Source organism: Microcebus murinus, chromosome 6 (assembly GCF_040939455.1).
Source record: "Microcebus murinus isolate Inina chromosome 6, M.murinus_Inina_mat1.0, whole genome shotgun sequence".
NCBI lineage: Eukaryota > Metazoa > Chordata > Mammalia > Primates > Cheirogaleidae > Microcebus > Microcebus murinus.
In genome coordinates, this window is record NC_134109.1 from 28,700,041 (window position 1) to 28,725,304 (window position 25,264).

At 45.5% G+C, this 25,264-nt stretch overlaps 1 protein-coding gene across 4 annotated transcripts in view; it reads right to left on the minus strand.

Annotated features, from left to right (window-relative positions):
- Positions 1 to 1,429: 1,429 nt before the first annotated feature.
- DCAF4 (DDB1 and CUL4 associated factor 4) overlaps positions 1,430 to 25,264 on the minus strand; it is a 28,318-nt gene continuing 4,483 nt past the window's right edge. For 2 of the 4 annotated variants that reach the window (XM_076003884.1, XM_076003885.1), the window contains exons 2-14: positions 23,329 to 23,426; positions 20,144 to 20,244; positions 19,582 to 19,739; positions 18,746 to 18,828; positions 17,463 to 17,565; positions 15,519 to 15,662; positions 14,551 to 14,600; positions 7,775 to 7,854; positions 6,313 to 6,414; positions 5,795 to 5,892; positions 4,741 to 4,914; positions 4,284 to 4,398; positions 1,430 to 2,448 (exon numbers count right to left, since the gene is read on the minus strand). In XM_076003884.1, the coding sequence (XP_075859999.1) occupies positions 2,255 to 2,448; positions 4,284 to 4,398; positions 4,741 to 4,914; positions 5,795 to 5,892; positions 6,313 to 6,414; positions 7,775 to 7,854; positions 14,551 to 14,600; positions 15,519 to 15,662; positions 17,463 to 17,565; positions 18,746 to 18,828; positions 19,582 to 19,739; positions 20,144 to 20,244; positions 23,329 to 23,426 (1,500 nt within the window). In that variant the 3' untranslated portion in view covers positions 1,430 to 2,254. Of the gene's footprint in view, positions 2,449 to 4,283; positions 4,399 to 4,740; positions 4,915 to 5,794; positions 5,893 to 6,312; positions 6,415 to 7,774; positions 7,855 to 14,550; positions 14,601 to 15,518; positions 15,663 to 17,462; positions 17,566 to 18,745; positions 18,829 to 19,581; positions 19,740 to 20,143; positions 20,245 to 23,328; positions 23,427 to 25,264 lie in introns of those variants that run through there. The other 2 variants (XM_012741141.2, XM_076003886.1) reach the window with 2 other exon arrangements.

The following is a 25,264-nucleotide window of genomic DNA, read 5'->3' on the forward strand; positions in this document are numbered from 1 at the left end:
GTGTCAAAATAAACATTTACAGGAAAATAAGCACTTTAAGAAAAAGCATTGCAAAATACTACAAATCCTTTGTCATATGGAGTGGGTTTTAATCTCATGACAACAGATTGCCCCCCCCCCCCAGCTTTTAGGTAGATGGCATGCCCCTGATCAGTTTGTCACTGGGACCAGAACTTTGCGGATTGTCATGAGTAATTCCTTTAGAGGAGATGAGAGCTGATAGTCACAGGATTTTTGTCTAGTGGCTGTATGGTTCCATATCCTCATTCATCCTAGGTGTCCTGTATGTGGCAGTTCCTTGGCCTTTCTCCAGTTGGGGTGAGCGTTGGGTGGGAGCCTCAGCACAGGCTGACCTGGCCTGGCCCAGGTGGGCAGTGAGGCTGGTGCATGCAGCTCAGGAAGCAGTTTTGTGATTTGGCTTCTCTGAATTCCACTCTGTAGCTATCATATCAGGGTCATGGGGGTGCGGGGATCTTCTTTCACAGTGGCAGAGGCTGGGTATTACTCCAGATTTGTAATTTCTAGGTTTAAAATAGACATTACTAGTGACCTACGGGAGAACTGAAAAAAATTTTTTTCCCTTTGAATGTGACACTTTTCTCCCTCCTGCCTGTCTATCCAACTCCTTTGTCAGTGATCCAGTTTCCCTGTCTCTGTGGCCATTGATGCTGTGGTCTTTGTCCCTCCTCCTCGTCCCAGTTTCTCTCCCCGCTTCTTTCTCTTTCCTGCCTTCATCTCTTTGACATGTATCTTCTCTCAATTTTTTGGGTGAATGGAGCAGGGTGGGAAAGGTTTGGGAAAAGAGGTGAAATGCAGCAGCCATATTAGACCTGGTGGTTCTGTCGTTGTGCAGGGTCACTCCTGAGTGTGCCACTAGAGTCTACCTGGCCACATGGTAGTGACATTTCTAGCTTGTCACTATCCTGTGCTAGGAACTTTATATACATAAAATATATGTAAGATACATGTATGGTTAATTCTCATAACCACCCTGGAAGGTAGGCTGTAGTGTTCATACTTTATAGCTAGACATTGGCGCAAAGAAGTTCAGAATCCCAGAGTGGCCTGGCAAATGAGTTGAAGTTGGCCTGAGTCCAGGAGGCCTGGACAACTCCAAAGTGAAGAGTCTACACTCTGCCTTGTGCAGCCTTCCCTAGTATCTCACCGTAGAGCTTCTTCCCTTAAGTTTTCCTTCTCCTTCACACCTTGTGAATTCTTTTGCATTTCCAGATAAAGTCAGTATCTTTTGAGGGGGAAGTTAAAAAATCAAGGTACCTGCTAGTATTGTCTACAGAGCTTAACTTTATATCTAATAATGTCCACTGTCCTAAGAGGTTCTCTTGGCAAAGGACAGTAATATTAAATACTTGTCTTTCACTAAAAGCTTCATAACCTCCTAAATTAACAGAAGCAACATGCTACACCACAGTTCTTTTTTGTAGTTTATTTAGTAGAAAAACAGGTTCTTTAACACTTTTATATCAACATCTCACCAATTGCCACTCCTAGATTATAAAAGTCAGCCAATTTTCTTTGACACTGGGTCCTTAAATCTGACATGTCACTACACTAGAAGCCGGGGCTGCTGTATCCTACCTTCTGTAAGGTGCCTCAACAAAAATGCATCAAGTACTGTTTTAAACTTCTAGCACTGAAAAAGATCATTCCTCCCAGTGCCTATGGATAACAACAAAAGGAGAATCTCAGATTTCCTATGGATATTGAGTTTGAGAAGGCTAGTTTAATGAGTTTAAATTCCAGCCTCAAATTTTTATGTAGAGACTCAGGGAAATGAGTCTCTCTCCTCCTCTCCTGCTGGCTTCAAGTACAGAAGATGCATGTCGTCCTGCGACCCAGGTGCTGACTAGTCAGTCTCACCAGTCTGCTTCTCCCAAACAGCTTGTGGTGAAAGCAGCAGCTTTTATTTGGTTACTATAGTTTTCACCAATCTTCAGTCCTTAGAAATACTCTTTTCTGTTAAACAAAAAAAGGGGGACAAAAAGTATTCTAAGGAATTCAACAAGAAAAGGAAATAGGTACCTTTTATGAAAAGGACTTTCAAGCTCTCTGAGCACACTATTTAACTGAAACAACTTTGAAGTGTCTCCACATAAAACACTTAGCACCTTGTCCCCAGCAGCCAGATGGGATGGATCTGTGTCACTTAAAATGCCCTCATTAGAAACGGTAAGTCAATCTTTACTCTTTACTCCCGTAAGTCAATCCACATTCCTCCTGGCTGCACCCGGCAGCATTAGCCATAGGAGAAACAGTAAAGATCCCGCTGGACGGCCATCAGCAGCCCTGGTGCGCCCCGAAAGCCCCCAAGCCGTGAAGAGAAGGCCACACTGGGAATGTCGGCCTTGGAGGTGGGGTATGGAGAGGGTATGGTTCTGAGCAGCTGGGCGTCGTGGAAGCTCCAGATTCTTGTGTAGCAGTCCTGGCCCACTATGAAGAGGGAAGACACAAGGCAGGTTATCAAGAGCATGTAAAATGAAACTTATATACATGTAGAGACATGGTTTCTCATGATTCTTTAAAGCTAAGCATAATTTATTTCATGGGAGCCAAAACACAAACTCACTAACAGAAAGCATCTTTACTGATAACAAGAGTCATTCTGGTGCTCCAGAACCATAACTAGTTGCAGGTATTGAAAGTGACAAGATGCTCTGGTTGGCTATGTAATGCTGTGGCTGGCTCAACAGGCATCCTGGCTAATGGCTGGGCATTTTGTTTCTCTTGGTGTCAAGGAATGTTTATTAAGTGGGGGCCCAGCCTACCTGGTCTCAACTGATTTCCTTTTTATGAAATAGTAACCAGGAAGATCTGTCAACTTCATTACATCCTGGTGACAGGTTCACAACTCTCTCAGAGCTCTTTTGGTTTAATAGTTCAGTTCCTAAGCCACTTAGTCTTCAGAGCTTTACGTTCTGAGGAATGTGACCACACCACCAGGGTTATGGGAGCCCAGACACATGATATATACTACTGGAGATCTTCAGCAGGAGGAGGAGGAGGGCAGGCCTTGGGCAGTCATGAATTTCACATTTGTGATTTTGACCACGTGAGTGACTCTAAGACCATGGTGCTACCTCCCCTAGGCTGACTCCTGGCTACAGTTTCTTACCGAAGCTGGTGACTACCTGCAGCTGCCTTTCCACAAAGCTTAGCTCTTGGCCAGGTGCAGTGGCACACATCTGTAATCCTAGCACTCTGGGAGGCCAAGGCTGGAGGACTGCTTGAGCTCAGGAATTTGAGACCAGCCTGAGCAAGAGAGAGACCCCGTCTCTACTAAAAATAGAAAGATTAGCTGGGCATCATAATGCATGCCTATGGGCCCAACTACTTGGGAGGCTGAGGCAGGAGGATCACTTAAGCCCAGGAGTTTGAGGTTGCTGTGAGCTAGGCTGACACCATGGCACTCTAGCCCAAGCAACAGAGCTAGACTTTTCTTTTTTAAAAAGGCTTAGCTCTTCTCTATTTTCTAGCACACACAAGCTCTTCTGAGATAAAAATTTGTGAAAAATAGATTTAAAAAGGAAGTTAAGTGTTGGTGTTGAAGAGTAGTAAATAAGGCTAAGAAAGTTCCAACAAAGTGATACTTCTTAGCTACAAAAGCATTTCATGGGGAATAAGTACTTTCTGTAGAAATATTAACAAGCTTGAGCATTCATGAAAACTGAGAACATAATCCTTAGTGTCAAGGGCCTATTTCATATGTAGAAACACTGATCTTTCATGCTTTCAGATTATTCTATAGCCCAGAAACAATAAAATCTGTAATCAATTGGTAACTCCTTTCCAGGGGGTTTAGTGGCCAGATAGTTGCTCCTGTTCTATAATTCAGGGATCCACAGGGATGGTGGTAAAGGGACCAGGAATCAGTTACTTCCTAATGACCATAACTCCTTTTCTCAGCATCCCCTGGTGCAAATGTGAGCAGAAACCACAGGAGCCCAAGTTATTAGGCAAGTCCGTGCATGATGGGATAATGCTGGCCTGATGAATAGACTCAGAGCCCAAACCCAGGTCCCCCAGCACCTCACCTGCCTGTTTCTGAAGTGATGTCTGCCTACTGACATGGGGACAGAGGCTCTCCAACTGGTGGATGTTTAAACCATTGCTTATTAATATACAACTCTACTTCCCTTCTGGCCTCCCCACCCAACTATCCCTTGATTCAATTCAGTTTCTGAGTAAACTCTCCCTCTGCTAAGTTCCTGGGGCCCCTAAGAGATACTACTTGATGGGATGGGATCTCCCCCTACTTCCTCAAGTACCTGCCACCACGATTCCTTCTTCCTCATGCACGTGCAAGGGCAGGTAGGCATACTCATTCACGTGGCCCTCGTACTGCCTTATACACTTCATGGCCCTCAGGTCCCACAGCTTGATCTGTGGGGAGAAGCAGGAACATTGGTGAACCCCAGGTGTGAAGCCAGGAGAGGTGGTCTACAGTGCCCTCTTCAGGTCATGAAGGTCCACATCTCCAACTCCTGGGCCCTAGAGTCCATCAAAAGAACATAATCAGAGAACCCCTTTCTCTTCTGTCTAGGCCAGGTTATGCTCATGCAGCAGCATAGCAGCCCTCAGGGATAGCCTACAACTCACTTGGTCTCCAGCTACCTTTCCCCTGCCTGGTGTCTTGGCACAAGGGTCTCTTCTGCAGACTCCCTTTACCTGGCAGGGCTCTGGGCCACAAGATCCTGTGTCTTGAGAAAGGCAGTGTTTCCCTACCTTTCCAGCCATGTCTGATGCCATCACACATTCCTCTTCCTGGAGGATCTGCACAGAGGTCACTGCTGAGTCATGGAACAGGCGGGTGGCCTTCCACCCCTTGCCTTGATTTCCACAACGCAGATCAATGGCAAAGATCTCCCCGGAGCGACAGCCATTAAACAGCAAAGGAGCCTGTGGAAGAAGGGACTGCTTGGTGCCTAGCTGCTACCACACCTCCCACTGAGCTGGGAAGGGTGTATTCTCCCGAATGCATGCCCCCCCTTTCCTCCCCTCTCCCATCCTCTGGGTCAGAAGGTGTGGGTGGACACGTGTCTGTCAGGTTTTGGGTCTCAATGGAGTCAAGAGGGAAATTGAGTCCTTGTGAAAGGGTAAAAGCACTGGACTCCTTGTGTCCTCCAGCGTCCTCCTAGTGGGGAGCACACAGGACATAGGAGCTGGCCCGCTGGCTACACTGTTCCCCTCTCTCTGAAGCCCCAGTGATAGCACCCTGTCTCCGAGGTCTTTGGTAAGGTAAGGCTACAATGATGAGTGCAGTGCAGAGTAGGAGAGATGAGAGATGCAGGTAAGATGTGGGGTCCTGATTAGAAGGGCAGATGGCCAAGGAAGGCCTGAATGATCAACTCCGTTCTTGCTGCCAAAGTAGGTCAGCAGACTCCCTCCTCCCCGCTTTCAAAGAAAGATAGCATTTTCTATAGGCAAGCCTTTGAAATATAGTAATGAGTAGGAATTTGATTTTTATATATATTAAATGTACAACTTGAAAGCTGTGTATGAAACTAGTAAGTGCTATGAATTGGTACTTAATTTATACATTTTAAAAAAGTACCCAAGAATTGCTAACAATTCATTTAAAGAGGAAGTTGTCTAAAGCCAGCTTAGGCAGGCCTTTCAGGATCAGCCAATTTTCACTTGGCTCAGACATATTTACAAAGTGACTTGTTAATCCTTTCTAAGGCTCTTTTTAGATGCTATACAGGGGAATCCAATTTGAATCCAGCTAAATTTCCATTCTGGGCAAACTTTATATTATACCCTTCCCAATCCAACCAACCAAGAGAGCAAACTGCTGGGTCAAGACATCACTGCTGGTCACAAATGACTGCCGGTGCCCCGTCACCACATTGGTTAGTAGGACACGCCGAGACAAGCCTGGTGGAGACAGAGAGGGGCCAGTAAGACAGTGTCACACGTAGTCTGGGGAAAGGGACTGCCGGATAGGGTGGTTTTTTTTTTTTGAGACAAGAGTCTTGCTCTGTTGCCCAGGCTAGAGTGCTGTGGTGTTAGCCTAGCTCACAGCAACCTCAAACTCCTGGGCTCAAGCAATCCTCCTGCCTCAATCTCCTGAGTAGCTAGGACTACAGGTGCACACCACCACACCCAGCTAAGTTTTTCTATTTTTAGTAGAGATGGCGTCTCGCTCTTGTCAGGTTGGTCTTGAACTCCTGAGCTCAAGCTATCCTTGTGCCTTGGCCTCCCAGAGTGCTAGGATTACAGGCATGAGCCACTGAGCCCAGCCCTGTATAAGGTCTGTTAAATCCTCTTCTATGGTACCTGTGGAGGCAGGCTCACCTGTACTGAAGCAGTTATTTGCCTGGATGTTCAGGGACCATGCACAGGACCAGGCACCAGGGATCCGGAAACTGCAGAGCATGCCAGGCCGGTCCACTCCTGCTGAGGGGATCAGAAAATGTAGAGCATGGCTGTCCTTTATGTAGGCCACTGACCACTAGATTTGGAAAATATCCATATCTGCCCTGAGCTGCTCTGAGGGTCTATACCTTGGCCCCATTCCGGGTTTTGTGGAAGAGAGGCAGAGACAGAGACAAAGACATGCACGCACGCACACACACACACACACACACACACACACACACACACACACACACTCACACTCTCTCTCTCTCTCTCTCTCACTCACTCACTCATCTGGGCTGCCTGGTTCAGAGGTGGTTATTCTGAGAGAGAATGTATGTTAGCATTCCCAGGCATTGTGTTAACAGTACTAATAGCTATCAGGGAGGCAGTGTAATGTCACACTACCAGATCACACTATCAGCTATGTGATCTAAAGTAAAACATTTTAAAACTAAACTTTTGCACTGATAAAGGGCACAAATCCTAAGGATATATTTAGTTCAATGAGTTATCACAAAGTAAATATAGCCATGCACTCACCACCCAGGTTAAGAAAACAACCCAGTAACCCAGAAGCCCCCCTCATATCCCTTTTCCAATTACTACTTCCCCCCCAACTCCTCCCCAAAAGGAAACACTATCCTGATTTCTAACATTAAAATTTGGTTTTGTAAAGCAAATTATGAACCTGTCTTTGCCTTAGTTTCCTCATCTGTAAAATGGTGATAAGACACATTCCTTCCCCATATGCTTGCTGTGTGATGAAACACCAGGCACTGGGCCAAGTGTGCATGAGCTCATCTCATTCTCCGTGGAAGCTAAAGGGGTGGAGCTGTGTTCACTTCAAAGAGGGGTTCAGCAGTCTGCTCGAGTTGGTAAAGGGTAGAGCTGGGATCTGTGCCAGGTCTGCCTGTAGCTTGCATGCTTAGAGGCCTGATCCTAATTCTCTAAAATACTGAAAACTTAGTGTCTAGAATGCTGCCAGGAAAAAGTAGTCAAATTGCCTTCAACCAGAAATGCTGTAAGCATCTCCAACAGTGCAGTAGGGGCTTAACAGATGTCTTCTGAATGATCTGTACAGGCAGTCCAAATCAATGCTCTGATCTCCTGCATTGGTTAAATACACTCTAATGCTAGTCTGGCTGCTGAAATGACCCAAAAGGGGTAAAAAGGAGCAGACACTGTAATAACACATGCTTCTAGCACTAATCCTGGGACAGGTTTAAGGAGTCCTCCCACAGCGCTTCTGCAGTGGCCCTACCCTGTGAGCGCTGACTCCAGCTTAGCCAGCCTGCGGTTCCCACATCTCTCTTAGCCACCCCCACGCAGCTCCCATGGGATAGAGGACAGAGACCTCCTAAAAGCACTGACTTTTGCAAAGGAAAGGGCCCTGTACCTGGGTGACTACTGACAAACAGTGATGCTGGGAGCAGGGTGGCACAGCCTGGAGTCTCTGCAAGTCCCATGAGGCACAGCCTAAAAAAAGCTGTTAAGGACAGTCAAGTACAAGGCTCCCCTCTGGGAGGAAGAACAGACATTTACCCTTCAAAAAAGTATACAACACACAAAGTAGGACAGAGAATAACGCCCAATATCCAGATTTAACACATGTTTACATTTTCCACACCTAGATTCAGATATTTTTTAAAGGAAAAAAAGTCAGCGAAACAATTAAAAGCCTTCTCTGACCCCTCCACACTCCAATTCTCCCTTTTCCTCTACCTGGAATTGCCTTTTCAAATTAAGTTCTTTTGGGCAATGTTATAATATTTCCACTACATGTATCTGTCCATGAACAATATATAGTACCATCTGGTTTTAACTTTAATTTTAATTATTTATTTATTTTTTTTAGAGATGAAGTCTCACTGTTACCCAGCCTGGAGTACATGGGCACAATTATAGCTCACTGCCATGTCCAAATCCTGGGCTCACGTGATTCTTGACCTCAGCCTCCCAATTAACTAGGACTATAGGTATATGCCACCATGCCCAGCTAATTTTTTTATTTTGAGACAGGGTCTCACTCTGTCACCCAGGCTAGAGTTCAGTGACATCATCATTGCTTACTACAACCTCAAACTTTTGGGCTCAAGTGATCCTCCTGCCTCAGCCTCCCAAGTAGCTGGGACTACAGGGGCACAACCACACCTGGGCTAATTTTTCTATTTTTTGTAGGGTCTCACTCTTGCTCAACTGGTCCTCAGCTCAAGCAATCTTTCTGCCTCAGCCACCCTACTAGCTGAGATTATAGACATGAGCCACTGCACCCAGCCAGCTTGTTTTTAAACATATGGAAGTGGCACTGCAATGAGACTCTTCTACAACTTTCTTTCTCCATTGTCTCTCAGATTCATCTATGTTGATGCATATCATTCCAGTTCATTCATCTGTATACCAGACTGGATAAATTTTGAATATACCATGAACAATATATAGTACATATATCACAATTTATCCAGTCTCCTGCTAATAGGCATCTAGGTTGTTTTTAGTTTTTTTGCTCTGCTACCAGGATGAACATCTCTTCCTGTTGCTCTGCTGCCCACTCACATGTGTGGGAGCTTCTCTAAGGCAGTGTTTCTGAAACCCATGGTAAGAGTTTCATTTTACATGGAAATGTAATACATACACACAAATATTTGAAAAGTTTCATAAAACATTTACCCTTACTAGATATGAAATAGATTATTTTCTAATAATTATTTCATTAAGAAAAAATACTTCTCAATAAATTGATTTAATGGCTCACTAGCAAGCAGGTCATGACCTACAATCTGAACATGCTGCATTAGGGTCTGTACCTAGGGTAGAAATGTGGGGGTCACAGGGGATCATGCATCTTCAACCTAAAATATCAATTTACTTACACCAGCAATTTTCCTGATTCTTCACATTTGAAAAAACTTGGCACTATCAGTCATTCAAATTTTTGCTTATCTGAATGGATACAAAATGACATCTCGGCTGGGCGCAGTGGCTCACGCCTGTAATCCTAGCACTCTGGGAGGCCGAGGCAGGTGGATTGCTCGAGGTCAGGAGTTCAAAACCAGCCTGAGCAAGAGCGAGACCCCCTTCTCTACTATAAATAGAAATAAATTAATTAGCCAACTAATATATATAGAAAATATTAGCCGGGCATGGTGGCACATGCCTGTAGTCCCAGCTACTCGGGAGGCTGAGGCAGTAGGATCGCTTGAGCCCAGGAGTTTGAGATTGCTGTGAGCTAGGCTGATGCTACAGCACTCACTCTAGCCTGGGCAACACAGTGAGACTCGGTTTCAAAAAAAAGACATCAGGCCGGGCGCGGTGGCTCACGCTTGTAATCCTAGCTCTCTGGGAGGCCGAGGCGGGCGGATCGCTCGAGGTCAGGAGTTCGAAACCAGCCTGAGCAAGAGCAAGACCCCGTCTCTAGTATAAATAGAAAGAAATTAATTGGCCAACTAATACATATAGAAAAAATTAGCCGGGCATGGTGGCGCATGCCTGTAGTCCCAGCTACTTGGGAGGCTGAGGCAGGAGGATTGCTTGAGCCCAGGAGATTGAGGTTGCTGTGAGCTAGGCAGATGCCATGGCACTCACTCTAGCCTGGGCGACAAAGCAAGACTCTGTCTCAAAAAAACAAAAACAAAAAAAAAAAGACATCTCATTATTTTAATTTACATTTCTCTTACTACAGGTAGGTGTAACGAGTCATATGATTATAGTCATCTTGGGTTTCTGTTTATTTGAATCGCCTCTTTATACCCTTCGCCTACTTGTCTACTGGACTGTCTTCTGGTTCATTTGGTTTCTCTTCCTTTCCCCTCACAGCCAACCTTCTCTCCCAAGAAGCCTACATTTATCCCCACTTCCTTACCTTTCTTTCACTCTTCAACCCATTAAAATTCAGGCCTGATCCTCAAATTCCAGTAAAATGTTCTCACTGATGTCTAAGCTGCTGGTTTTTAAATCTGATGCAAACATGCCAGTCCTGCCCTGTGGCCAAGTAGCCCCATTTCTACGACACACTCCTCTGCTTGGCCTCTGACCCACCTGTCTCTCGGAGGCTATCCTTGGCTCTTCAGATCACCAGACTGATGGGCTAGAACCTAGGCCTGTCTCCTTCAGTCCCTCTCCGTCACTCCTGCCGCATCAGTTCACGTCCCTACAGTCTTGCAGCAGCCTTCTGTCTGAGGGTTCACCCTCGCCAGTCTATCCTCCACCCCAAAGGAATTGTTTAAATAAATGGCCCCCCAATCACAATCCTCCAGGGGCATCCCATAGCTCCAAGGATTCAGTCTTGAAAGGCCCTACTTAGCCAGAGATGTCATGGATACCACACTGTTTCCAACCACATCAAGCTCTCTCTCGACTCTTCTTTCTCCTAGGAGTTCCTGTCTCCTCCCCCATGTAGCTATCACCTTCTAGAAGGCAGCTGCGACTCCTGAATCCCTCCTGCATACAATTTCCCTCACAGACTGATTACCTGTTGAGTAGCCTGTCCCTAGCACCTTGCACAGGCATTATATATGCTCAAGAGATGCTGGTTAGATGACTATACACATACCTCACTAAAAAATGCAAAAATCAGGCCGGGTGTGGTGGCTCACGCCTGTAATCCTAGCACTCTGGGAGGCCGAGGCGGGCAGATTGCTCGAGGTCAGGAGTTCAAAACCAGCCTGAGCTCTACTATAAAAATGGAAAGAAATTAATTGGCCAACTAATATATATAGAAAAAAACTAGCCGGTCATGGTGGCGCGTGCCTGTAGTCCCAGCTACTCGGGAGGCTGAGGCAGTAGGATTGCTTGAGCCCAGGAGTTTGAGGTTGCTGTGAGCTAGGCTGACGCCACGCACTCACTCTAGCCTGGGCAACAAAGTGAGACTCTGTCTCAAAAAAAAAAAAAGAAAAAATCTGCAAAACAATCAAACAATACTCTTAACCATCTGAATGTGTGATGTGTATGGGACATACCACCTTGGCTCCATGTTAAGTATCTCTTGTATATGAAGGCTTCTGTAACTACAAATGAGAACACTGCTGCTTCCTAAATAAACCACTTTTGCTTTGGGTTTGGAGGGCAAAGATGTGGGAGAAAGTGGGATATGTACTTTTAGTTACTATGGCTGAAACCCAGCTTTCACTCAAACTTTGTACAGTACTTATGGGACCAGCATCACAGATTTAATCCTTTAACAGGCCACAGGTTAACTAAGGGCCCAGTAAGTGGAGAAAGAATTCAGTTTAACTTCCTACCACTCTTGGGGGGAAAAAATGCAGAGTACAGGTCTGAACAGGTAACCCTTTTTGTAAAAGGGAACTTTCTAAGTTCCAATGAACTGTAGTATAAGCACAAAAATCTTGAGCACAAAAGCCTGATTACCAAAAATAACCACCAGAGGACAAGCCACTGATCAAACAAACTACAACAGATCATACTCTTTAAACTCAATTATATGGACTGTTATCCTCTTCTTAGCCCACAGAAAGAAACAGAACAGAACAGATCTGTTTTAAGATCAGAAATGAGAGTGAGGCCCGCTCCCTTGGGAGGGCACGCAGAGCTGTCCTGAAGCAGTGTCACAGGAAGGGAGGCCCAGTACCTGTGTGAGCTTCGTTTTCTTCTGTGAGAAGTCTACATTCTCAGGAACCCAGGGTGTTTAGTTTGTCCTTTTTCTGCCACCCACTCCTACCTCACGGAACTGAGGGCTCTCTCTGCCACACTGCAGCCTAGCACACATTCCTGCTCCACCCTAAGTCTTATATGACCACCACCGTGGACCCTGCCCCTGACCGGCAGACCCCTCCTGGCCTCCTGCTTCCCCTCTTCTCTTGTGCTTCCTGAGTCACCCACGTTGGGAGCCTGAGTTGAGAAACAAGCACACGCTTTTGAGCAAGACACTGCAGGTATGAGATTCCAGGTTCCATCATGCAGAACCAGTCTAACCTGGGGCCAGTTACTAAACTTCCCAGACTGTCAGGCATACCAGGAAAAGATAGTAGTAATCCCTTTGGTTTTCTTCTGACTTGTGAACATTTCCCATAACATAATTAGATCGTTTGGCACATTTTGTCTTTGGACAACTAGGATATATTAGGCTAATAAATGTAAAATATTTCAAAAGAAAGAAATGAGAGTGAGGTTCTCACTTTCTCTGCCAAGCTTGGCCTCTTCTGTCCTTTGGTTAGAGCATCATAGTAACAGGTGGTCCCATTGGCCTGTTATCCCTACAGAGTCTGATCAAATGGAGGCCACATAGGGCTGGGCGCGGTGGCTCACGCCTGTAATCCTAGCACTCTGGGAGGCCGAGGCGGGCGGATAGCTCGAGGTCAGGAGTTTGAAAGCAACCTGAGCAAGAGCGAGACCCGTCTCTACTATAAATAGAAAGAAATTAATTGGCCAACTAATATATATAGAAAAAAAATCAGCCAGGCATGGTGGCGCATGCCTGTAGTCCCAACTACTCGGGAGGCTGAGGGCAGTAGGATCACTTGAGCCCAGGAGTTTGAGGTTGCTGTGAGCTAGGCTGATGCCACAGCACTCACTCTAGCCTGGGCAATAAAGCGAGACTCTGTCTCAAAAAAAATAAAACAACAACAAAAAAACCAACGAAACCAAATGGAGGCCACATAAAACTTTCAATTTATAGAGCACAGTTTTGTGCCTTACAGTGAATTTATAATCAGATCTCTAATGTACTCTAGGCTTTAAAACTATTTGAAATAGAGTGCTATGAAACAGATTTTTTTAAAAAAAAGGGAGTGGGGCTGGGCACGGTGGCTCACACCTGTAATCCTAGCTCTCTGGGAGGCCAAGGCGGGAGGATCGCTCAAGGTCAGGAGTTCAAAACCAGCCTGAGCAAGAGCGAGACCCCACCTCTATAAAAATAGAAAGAAATTAATTGGCCGACTAAAAATATATAGAAAAAATTAGCTGGGCATGGTGGCATATGCTTGTAGTCCCAGCTACTCAGGAGGCTGAGCCAGGAAGATTGCTTGAGCTCAGGAGTTTGAGGTTGCTGTGAGCTAGGCTAATGCCACAGCACTCTAGCCTGGGCAACAGAGCGAGACTCTGTCTCAAAAAAAAAAAAAAAAAAAAAGGTTCTGATTCAGCAATCATTTGTAGAGGTCCAATTATGTACCAGAAACTGTGCTAAGTGCATTCACAGAAGTTAACTAATGTTAATCTCATGACAACTCATGACGTAGGTGTTAAGTGCCATGAGTGGTCACATAGTTTCAAGAACTCATTTAGTATGTGAATTAACAAATGACAAGAATCACTGACATGTGGCTCTGGGTCAAACAAGTCCTGTGCAGCATCAAGAGCCCAGAGCCCGCAAGGGTACCAGAAGAAGGACTCAGGCACCATGACACTGCACTATTGTGCTCCCAGCAAAACACTCTGACTGCTCTCTGGGAAGGCAAAGACTAGAGCGATAAGTGCTGTGAAAAGGCCATCACCGGCAGGGACCCTAGGCCCAGAGCCCACAGACCCACTTCCAATGCCAAAGGAACACCCTTCTCTGACCCTGCCTTCAGACTTCCATGGGAGGACCCTCCCTGCTTTCCTCCTTAACCTAGGAAGAATTAGGTTTCCTTCCCAAGGCTATACCGTTCCCTTTTTTTTTTTTTTCATCTGCTAAAGCATCAACTCTCTGGCATGAATGCTGGGTCTGTCTACTGACCCCAGTGCCTGATGTCACATGCCACAGTGGGAGAGCAGGCATGCTCGGGAGCAGACTGCCTGGGTTCCAATCCTGTCTCCACCACTTACACATGAAGTTCTAGAACAGTGTCTGGCACACAGTGACATCAGTGTCATCCTGAGAAATGGCCATCACGGGACCTCAACTGCTTCTCTGTGCTCCACTGGAATGCTTGCTTTCTACTCAGGGGCACTGCTTTTTTGTAAAAAATTTTTTGTACAGACAGGGTCTTGCTATGTTCCTAGGCTGGTCCCTAACTCCTCGCCGCAAGTGATTCTCCTCCCATGGCTTCCCAGTGTGCTGGAATTACAGGCATGAATCACCTCACCCAGAACCACTGCTTTTTTCTAAAATGTGAGATATAAGTGGAGAATGGCCCCACCCTCTGGCCACTAAGATGCCATCTCACAAAGCCCACAAATGCTTAGGTCCATATCAGGGCATGGCCTGCCCGCCAAACCTCTTCATCTGTCAAAGGATACAGAATGTGGGAATCCAAGTGATTCAGTGAAGCCCAGCACACAGAATTCACCTGGTGAGGAAGCACACAGCAAAATGGGAAGATTGCTTTGACTGCCAACTGATGAGAGAAATAGTAAAATGGTTTCCTGTAGAATAACTTGTGGGAATATAGATATGTGACTTCTTTCCTCAGGTCTTGCTCCTCTTCAAATGGGCTGAACAAAATTTCTGAGGACAGAGGATCTGCCTTCTCTGCCAAGTAGGACTTGAACAGGACAGGGAGGGAGTAACCCCCAGGACTCAGTCCTTCAACACCAGTATGGGTCCAACAAGGAGATATTTGCTGTATCTGGTATACCCTGCAGGCAGAAGTCAATTCTCCTACAATGGCAAGGGACAAGCCTAATTCTGAAGGTGTACCGTATCTCCCTTCACCCAGAAACCATTTTCGACCTGTGTCTATCTTGTGGCTCATGTTCCCAAAGGAACAAAAAGTCACAGCTTCTCCCAGATGGACCCATCACCCTACTGCAATTTAAAGGTTGTCCCCCATTGACAGGGAGCTCCTAGATTTATCTAAACCTCAGGGTTGGCCAGACTGGCTGACTGATGCATTGTCCTGGTGCACAAGGCAGGATCCCTCCCCATCCAGGCCATGGTCATCGTGGCCCACGTACCAGGAACTCTATGCCTCGGTGTGGGCTCCTTCAGAGCAACTCTTGACCCTCCTTGAGGGAAGGACCTTATAACCAGTTAAAGAAACACTGTCTCCACCTACCTCAACCATCTAAATTAACTTTCTCTTCCAAGACAAGAAACTCCTGGGTCCCTTTTCTTACCCTATGGTTCTCAGGAACTAGAAATCCAATTGTCCCTTGGGAAAATGAGATAGACACGCCTTGCGTTCTTCCCGAAGTTCTCTACTCTGAACCTGGCCAACCACCCCAAAGGCAAATGTTCCACAAGTCTAAAGGAATAGGCAACATACCTTCCGGTTGGTGAAGTAGAGATTTTCATGCATGTGCACCCTGAGTGAGGGGGTCTTCAGACCCCGCAGGTTGATGATGCCATACTTGGAGCCCCCAACTTTGACATCATTCACTGTGAAGAGCCGGTCACTGTTGGTATCCGCCTAGAGGAGGGCAGTGGGCAGTCAGTGACCTCCCGAGCTGAGGTGGGAGGGCTGCTTAGGACCACCTGCCTATCTCTCCTGGCCCCACGCTCTGTGCACTTTCACTAGGTGACAGCTCCTCTTCATGAGGGAGCATGGAGACAACCTAACTCTTCCCTACTCAGCGAAGCTATCTCTTGGCAAAAACATCAGGAGTCTGGTCCAACAACTCAGAGCAGGGATGAGGATGACAGTATGAAAGCATGGCCAGAAGTCTGAGATCTCCACAGATCTGAGACTCCACTCAGAACTGGGTTTGGGAGAGTCCCAGCATCCACCCAAAGGAACGTGTCATGTGCCATCACAAGAGCCATGCAGCAACACAGAAAATGCTAGTTCCTATTATGCAGGCACGATGATTACCGCCAAGGTAAAAAAACATTGCACTGAATAAAAAGCGCAATAGGAAAAGACTACCTTAGAATGTGGGCTATTTTTAAGATTTTCTTTTCTCATTTTAAAACATGATGCGATTAGTAATTATTTTGAATCAAAAACTATATTTATGTGCTTTGTATATGTTAATAAATATATACACATACAAACAGGTTTGGATGCTGGTGAAACTGCACCAACTTTCCAAGTACACTCAGGAAGAACAGTTATATTCCTGGAACAATTATTACCGGTGACCATAATCAGATCTGAAAAATTGCTCTCTGGTCACACCAGCCAGCCAGAGTTACCTGTAATTTTAGGCAGTGGGCCATACACCCAGCTTGTATAAGCTGAGATGAGCATGTGGATCAAGGGGCTCAGGCAGTAAGTTCACCACAAGACTCTACACACCAATGACCTTCAACGGCCCTACCTGCTTTATTCCAGAGAGGGGCCTCCTGAGGGAAATCCACCATAAGAAAATATTCTCCTGATTCAGGTCAGATTGTACCCCAAACACACATGGAGAGCAAAGCTGCAGGAGAAAATCTGGGCCCTGTCCCCCAACACGCCTTATGTGAAAGGGCCCTACTGCCAAGGTCCCTGGGGCAAGAGGACTCAGTATCAAGTTCAAGGGTCAATGTGTAGTATCAGCCTCCACTCCTGCCAGCAGGGCACTGGCCCAGGCTCTCTTTGCTATTGTGTCCTCCTCTCACTCTCCTTGGCTCTCCCTTGGCCTCTAGGAGTGCATGGCTCGCCAGGCAGGCTATGTTGTCATGCTCCTTTTGTTTGCAGTGGACTCTCTACCTCTCTGCCAACATTTCCCTTGCCTCGGCTTCCAGCTCAGATCTAACCCAAAGCAGAGGAGACTTTCCACTCCCTGCAAATGATGTGTTGGAGGTGTGCTGATGTGCAGGCCCAAGGACACAGGCCTACAGGCCCCTGCCACTGAGGTCAGGGCAGCAAGCAAGGGAGTCATACCTGGTTGCTACTGAAGGCACATTGGAGCTTCAGGTTTAACACCAAATCCTGCCCTAGTTTAGGAAAGGTAAGAAGCCCCCGGGGCCACTGCATACCTTTTCAATTGTATACACAACACAGCCAAGGAGAAGTTATTTTGTGATGGTTCTTAGGTGTGGCTGTGCTAAATGAGGAGCTGAAGTGGAGGTGGTGATGGTCACAGCACAATTTGCCCTGCCAGCTCAACACCTACCAATGGGTAACTGGCAGGCAAGTTAGGATGGTAAAACAAAGACACTGCCACTTTCACAGCATTCGGCTCCTACACAGCTACACCTGACGACCACCAACACCAAGCAATGAAGCATCCAGGTAGTGGCAGCCACATCAGCATCCACACAATGTCCCTGCCCCTCCACTCACCAGTATGAGGTTAAATCGGTCACTTGCTAAAGCAGAGGGATCCGAACTGTGAATCTGGACCTTATTCCTTTGCATGCAGCTTACACGCAGCTCATGGGCTAAACTGCAGAAGGAAATGGGGGAAGGGAGAGCATGGATGCCATAACCAACACCTGTGAAGATGATCCAGGGGTTTCTGCCCTTTCCTCATCCCTTCTCCTAGTTGGCCCTTTCCATGTTACTTCTCAGCAATGCAGCTCAGCAAAATTCCAAAAAATCTGAATTTGAGTTTCCTCAGAGAACACTGAGGAAATTGAAAACAAAGAACTGGGTGGGGCCAGGTATGGTGGCTCATGCCAGTAACCTGAGCACTCTGGAAGGCCGAGGTGGGAGGATCACTTGAGGTCAGGGATTTGAGACCAGCCTGAGCAAGAGTGAGATCCTGCCTCTACTAAAAAACAGAAAAAATTAGCCGAGAAACTAAAAAAAAACATAGAGAAAATTAGCTGAGTGTGATAAGAACCTGTAGTCCCAGCTCCTCGGGAGGTTGAGGCACAAGGATTGCTTGAGCCCAGGAGTTTGAGGTTGCTGTGAGCTAAGCTGACACCACGGCACTCTAGCCCAGGCAACAAAGCAAGACTCTGTCTCAAACAAAGAACTGAGTAGTCTATTCACAGACTTAAAGAAAGCTGGAACTGCAGGAATCTGTTTCTGCATCTAGCAGAACTGCTGCTTTTGAGATGCACCCAGGTATGTGGCCACCCACCCTGCTGTTCTTTCCCTCTCCCACAGCACAGCTACTTTCCCACTGAGGGTGAAGCCTATTTTAGGGTGAAAACCAGATCTCTCTAACTAGACCTCTAACTCTTTCCCTCTTAGCACTTGCTTGATACCTCCTACGTGGCTGGCCTTTCATGAAGGGGGCACCGCCCCAAGGTGAGAGGGCTGTGCCCCCAGGAAATGCACCCCAAATGCATGTGTTTCTCACCTGCCCACATACAGATGGCAGCGTTAGAAGCTCAGATGTTAAGAGTCAAATAGTTCCCACCCTTCTAGCTTGACCTTGACCAAATCACTCCCCTCTGAGCCTCAGTCCCATTTCAGGAAATGGGGGATAAGTATTAACCTATCTCATAGGGTTTTAGTTAGAATTGTGTATCAAGATAAAGTTTAGTACATATACATCCATATAATGCCCCACAGGGTAGCCACATGGTCTATCCTGATTGGATTCTTGGACCATGGAAATAAGAAACAGGAAAACAACATTCATGAAAAAACATAACAATAAGGCATTGTCTTACCGGCAATAACTGGTGACATTGAGAAAACCCAGCTGGTTTTTTCGCAGCATGGAAGATGCATTAAATCCCAACCTGGCTATTTTCTAAGTTAAAAAAAAAAAAATGAAAATTTATTTGTTAAAGGATAACAGAGAATGTTTTTAGTTCCATAGGATGCAATGAAGAAATAGGTTCTAAATGGGCAGAAATCATATGCATAAAAATCTGATGGTGTCTTCTGCAAGCCTCCACTATTTGACAAGAGGGAAGAAAAGTCCAGCACAAGAGAGAACGTGTAAATTGGAAAGTCTGTTCAGCTCCTCTGTCCTATCACCCCCTCCATCCACACCTGGGGAGATGAAGCCACCAAGCTAGTGAACGTGGCAATGGGACTGGAAACTCAGGTCTCCATTAGACTCCCCATTCCAACTGTGGGCCAGGATTTTCTGTTCTAGTGCCCCCACAACCAACATAATATCCTGCATCTAAGCCTGTCTTCAGCACTGCCTGTGGCACTGCAAATCACACTTTTCAAAACCACGCATCCTGGTTTTCTACCAAAAATAGACAGTCACTGAAATAACATCTCGCTGCTCCCCAAGATTCTCCTGGGAAATGACAAAATGTTAGAACTACTGGTGATACTTAACAAGAAAAGGGGGGTGGGAGGAAGGGATTTTTTGCCTGTTCTTATTCTTGTCATCATTTTCTTGTTAGGAAAATCTGTAGCCACCCTCCCTAAGGTGGTCAAGCTAATTGTCACAGGGGTGTCTAATTGGCAACCCCTTTCAGCAATGGATAGCTAGGTGCTGGCAGGATTGGAGGGGACGGAGTAACCCTAGGGGTATGGAGCCTACCTTTTTCTGCTTGTCCTCTTCCTCAAGCAGCTGCAGTCTTTTTTTCTCCATTTCCTTCTGCCGGATGCTCTCATTTGTGAGGGGGTTGCAGTTGTTATGTCCAGGAAGCAAGCGGAAGTAGCGTTTCTTTTCAGGATCGAAGTAATACCCTGGTAAGTCTTCAGTCAAAAAAACTAAATTCACTAACTTAAAACACTGTGAATGACCACCTCATAAGGAGCCCAGTGGCCTGTCTATCACCCCTCAAAGCTGCCTGTCTTCTGCAGGCCAGGGCTGCCACTGTCAGGTACTACTCTGGACTGAATTCAGTCCCGGGAAGACCATTTGCCTCAGGATCACTGTTCTTGATGCACTCAGCTCCTTCACTGAGTGTTTCAGTTTGCTTCTAGAATTCCTTCCAAGCCAGGAATGGGCTGGTAACATCCATTCAAGTGAAGAAATACACAGACACACATCTGAGCCCTGGCCGAGGAGGAAGGGCAACCAGATGACAAGGCAAGATGAGGTTTCACTGTTCCCCAGGGGCAAGGCCAGAGGAGCCCTACCAAGCAGAATGCCTTACCTGGCACGGAAGAACTCCCAGCTACACCAGATGAGGTTGATGGGGACTCATCATCACCAGAACCAGAATCCTGAGTGCTCTGTAGTGCTCCTGGGTCATACCTATTGACACACAGTGGCAGGAACTTGCAGCTCAGGGCTTGGGTTCCCAGTCATTCTCTGACTGGGAGGCTTTATTTAGGCAATTCTGCAGCCTTCCCTCCTGAATATCTATCTGACCTGATTCCTTGGGGAGCACAAACCCCTATTACAAATACACCAAAATAAGGGCAAGGTTTTGGCTTCTTTTTCTTTTTTTTTTAAAAAGAGGATGCATGTCACAGTAATTTCCTCATCTCCTCACTTTAGCATTTTGTGAAGTCTTTTGGAATTTTTCAGATAAAAAGGAGAACAGAAATTTGCCAATGAGAATGTTACCAGCTGTGCTCATTTGTCAGCTTAACAGCAGTTTCAAAGCCAGGTGAATTTCATTCTTTATTGGATTCAGTAGTACAAAGAGTTTAGATTTTACTTGCCCATGCAACTTTACAGACAAACTGGGGTTTAAGGGACACAGATAATTTGCTCAGTAATACTACTGGGATAGAGGCATGTTAACACATTCAATGTGAAAAGTCGTAAGCAGCTTCTGTGGCAATTACAGACTTAAGGATATGATGTTAAAGACCTTATTTTAGAATCCCAATAAAATTTGCTTTAAAATCAAGAACAGCCCCCCACCCCACACATACACCAAAAGGAGCACAAACTGCAAAACTAGGTTGAAGGGATGAAAGAATGTTCTCTTTCTTCTATAAATACTAATGCGATACACAGTTTTGGGGAAATTTATTTATTCCCCTTTCATGGCCCAGAGTTTCATGAGGCAGCTCATCTGTGATCAGCAGGAAGAGGAAGGATTAAGTGCCATGACAAATGTGTGTTTCTAGTCCAAGGACTGCTGCTCCATTCTTTCCACATGGAACCCAGAAGGTGGCTGTCCAGCAGGTTTCCATGACACTCTGCCAAAACCGAGCTGGGACTCTCTTCTTCCACAGATCACATTTTGCTCACAATGTGCTCCTGTGGGAAGGGCCTGGGGCCCAGAAAGTATCCACTGTTTACCTTACAAAACATACAAACTGATCCTTCTACAATATGGGTCAGGTTTGGGAATCTGCACCTAATGAGACCCACCACGTAATGAGGCCTATTCAGAACCAGGCAGGCAGTTAAGGGCTTTACATACATTACCTCATGAAAGGTTTTATTAGTCCTGTTTTGTACAAGACTTTCAGGGACTCAGAGTGATTAAGTAACTTGTCTAATTTCACATAGGAAAGCAGGATGTCTGACCCAGACCTCCTGACTCTAAAGCCCTTGTTCTTTTGACAACCTCTAAATGCTGTTTGTTACTGTTTGGGTTAATCTGTTCCAGAAGAGCATCTTGGTATTTGACATCTTCTGACCCTATAACTAGGACTCTGTCCATTTTATTTTTACTTTTAGAGATGAGGTCTCATTCTGTTGCCCAGGCTTAACTACAAGTGGCATCGTCATAGCTCACTGCAACCTCAAACTCTGGGACTCCAGTGATTCTCCTGCCTCAGGCTCCCAAGTAGCTGGCAGTATAAGAGTGACCCACCACACTGGTGATACTGTATTATTGTTTATACATTTTTGTGTAGTATATTATTATTATTATTTTGAGACATTCTGTTGCCCGGGCTGGAGTGCCATGGCATCTGCCTAGCTCACAGCAACTCAAACTCCTGGGTTCAAGCGATCCTCCTGCCTCAGCCTCCTGAGTAGCTGGGACTACAGGCTTGTGCCACCATGCCCGGCTAATTATATGTGTGTGTGTGTGTGTGTGTGTGTGTGTGTGTGTATGTGTGTATATATATATATTTTGGTTGTCCAGCTAATTTTCTTTCTATTTTTTTTAGTTTCCAACTCCTGACCTCCAGCAACCCGCCCGCCTCGGCCTTCCAGAATGCTAGGATTACAGGCGTAAGCCACCCATGCCTGGCCTCTCTATTTTTTTTTAGTAGAGATGGGTCTCACTCTTGCTCAGGCTGGCCTCAAACTCCTGACCTTGAGTGATCCTCCCACCTGAGCCTCCCAGAGTGCTAGGATTACAGGCGTGAACCACTGCACCCGGCATTTTAGTATATTATTAATACATACACATTTATAACATAAATATATATATATAACCCTACAATTACGTGCCACATGATGTTTCAGTCAATGACAGACCACACATAGGACAGTGGTCCCTTAAAATTATAAAAGAACTGAAAAATTCGTATTGCCTAGTGACATTATAGCACAATTACTCTATGTTTTGAATAAATTTAGTGTAGCCTAAGGGTCCGGTGTTTATAAATTCTAAAGCAGTGTACAGTAATGTCCTAGGCCTTCACATTCACTCATCACTCACTGACTCACTCAGAGCAACCTCCAGTCCTGTAAGCTCCATATATGTTAAGTGCCCTATATAGGTGTACCATTTTTTATCTTTCATACTGTATTTTTACCGTACCTTCTCTATCTTTAGGTATATTTAGATACACAAATACTCACCACTGTGTTCCAATTGCAAAGTATTCAGTACAATAACATACTGTATAGATTTGTAGCCAGGAGCAGTAGACTGTGCCATATAGCCTAGGCGTGTTAGTAGGCTACACCATCTAGGGTTGTGTAAGTACACTCTATGACATTTGCACAATGATGAAATTGTCTAACGCATTTCTCAGAACATATCCCTCTCACTAAGTGATGTATGACTGTGTATATCCTGTTCCCAAGACTTAGATTGAATTAATAAAATTAGGTTTCCATAAAGACTGGCTGAAATATAAAGCCCACAATGTGGAGAAATGGCTCTCCAGTTCTTTCAGACATTTAATTCTAGCCTCATGGCTAATGCTCTGACCAGAAGTGATGATCACTCTGGAAAGAAAGAAGAGTGTGTCCGTATCTCTCCACTACTCTGTGTGGTGGGCTGACAAGCGGCAGCAACATGCCCTACAGACTCTTCTCAGATTCACAGAATCAGAATCTGCATTCTGACGAGACCCCAGTGACACACACACACACACACACACACACACACACACACGAGTGTGTGAGTCGCAATGTAATAGATAATGCCAGAACAACGCTGGGCACAAGTTGGCCCCCTAGTCCCGGCATACTTGCCTCTCGTTAGAATCTCGTAGTCTGAACCAAGGGTTCCGCTGATAGAGTCTTCTCCCATGTCTTCTTCTACTCGGCCAGCTGTTTTTACTCATTTGTTCCTAAAAGAGAAACAATAAAATTGTATACATAAGTGTGTGCTCATGCTTTTCTATTTGCTTCTTAACAATTGCTTCATGCTTAAAACTAGTTAAGAGGATGGGCCACCTCAGATTATCATCAAATGTGCCTACTCCAAGCCTTACTTATAAAGGGCTGCCTCCAGCACTCTCCTGACAGCCCTTCCCACTTCCTTCCCATTTCCTGTAGTAGACAGCACAGTTATCCATCCTATAAAGAAGAGGTATTATCAGGCATGAATACCCTAACTTCTCTCCCATCCACTCCAGAAATACCTGCCTTTACTGATTATTTCCCCTCTTGTCTTGGACAAACAGGTGTCCCTGTGCCTTTTCAAGGCAAACCCATCCCACCTGGCAGTTGAGCTCATCCCTTCCAAGGGACTCTGCAGACATCTGTTCCCACATATGTTAATGTCTCCCTCTCCTTATCTCAGCTTATAAACATGCCCAGGTTTTCCATGTGCTCCATCCCTAATCCAGAAGGAACTGAAATATTCTATAAGAATGGTCTACACATACAAATTCAACATCTTCATTTCTCAACATTCCCCAATCCACTGCAATCAGGCCTCCTCCATCCTCACCTTTCTCCTAAAATGTTCTTGCTGACCATATTAATTAATGCTCACCTACTTGCCCCAAATTAGTGGTCTCTTTTTGGCCCTTATTCCTGTAAAATGTGGCACACACCACAAAGTTTCACTCTTCCTTTGGCTTCTGCAATATCTTTCCCTTGGTTTACTCCTTACTTGCCAAATTAATCCTTTGCTCATTTCTCCTGGGGCACACACTCTGTGTGTGTTTTCCACTGTTCTGCCTAGATCCTCTTCTTCTCATGCTTAACAGCATCTCATCCACCAACGCAGGTTCATCTCAAACCCTGGAATCCCTATTATCCTTACTGAACATCAAGCTTCTAAACTGCTGTCTTCTATTTCCATAGTCCCAGCAGACTTAAAAGGCTCAAAAATGAGTTCATCATCTCTACCTAACTCCCAATTTGCTCTTTCGCCTATCTATATTTCCCTTCTCTGTAAATAATATCATTACCCCCACCAAGTCCAATGGAATGATCATTTTATTCACTGTCCTCAATAACGGCTCCTGAACACGTGTGGGTTTCTCTATGAATCAATTATTTTATACCCCAGCCAAAGAATAAAGTTGTATTTAGTACCAGTTAAGTTATAAGCTGAAAGGCACTGTGCACAGGAAGCAAAGCATGTACGGACAGTGCCAAGAGGACTGGTAAGAAAAATAAGCCATACCAGCCAGGCACGGTGGCTCACGCCTGTAATCCCAGCACTCTGGGAGGCTGAGGCAGGAGGATCACTCAAGGTCAGGAGTTTGAAACCAGCCTGAGCAAGAGCAAGACCATGTCTCTACTAAAAATAGAAAGAAATTAATTAGCCAACTAAAAATACATAGAAAAAATTTAGCCGAGCATGGTGGTGCATGCCTGTAGTCCCAGTTACTCCGGAGGCTTGGCAGTAGGATTGCCTGAGCCCATAAGTTTGAGGTTGCTGTGAGCTAGGCTGACGCCATGGCATTCACTCTAGCCTGGGCAACAAAGTGAGACTCTGTCTCAAAAAAAAAAAAAAAAAAAAAAAAAAAAAAAAATCCATACTGACATGAAGTTTATTATTATTACCAACTCTATTAAAAAGTCAAAGTTTTGTGGCTCACGCCTGTAATCCTAGCTCTTGGGAGGCCGAGGTGGGCGGATTGCTCAAGGTCAGGAGTTCAAAACCAGCCTGAGCAAGAGCGAGACCCCGTCTCTACTATAAATAGAAAGAAATTAATTGGCCAACTGATAT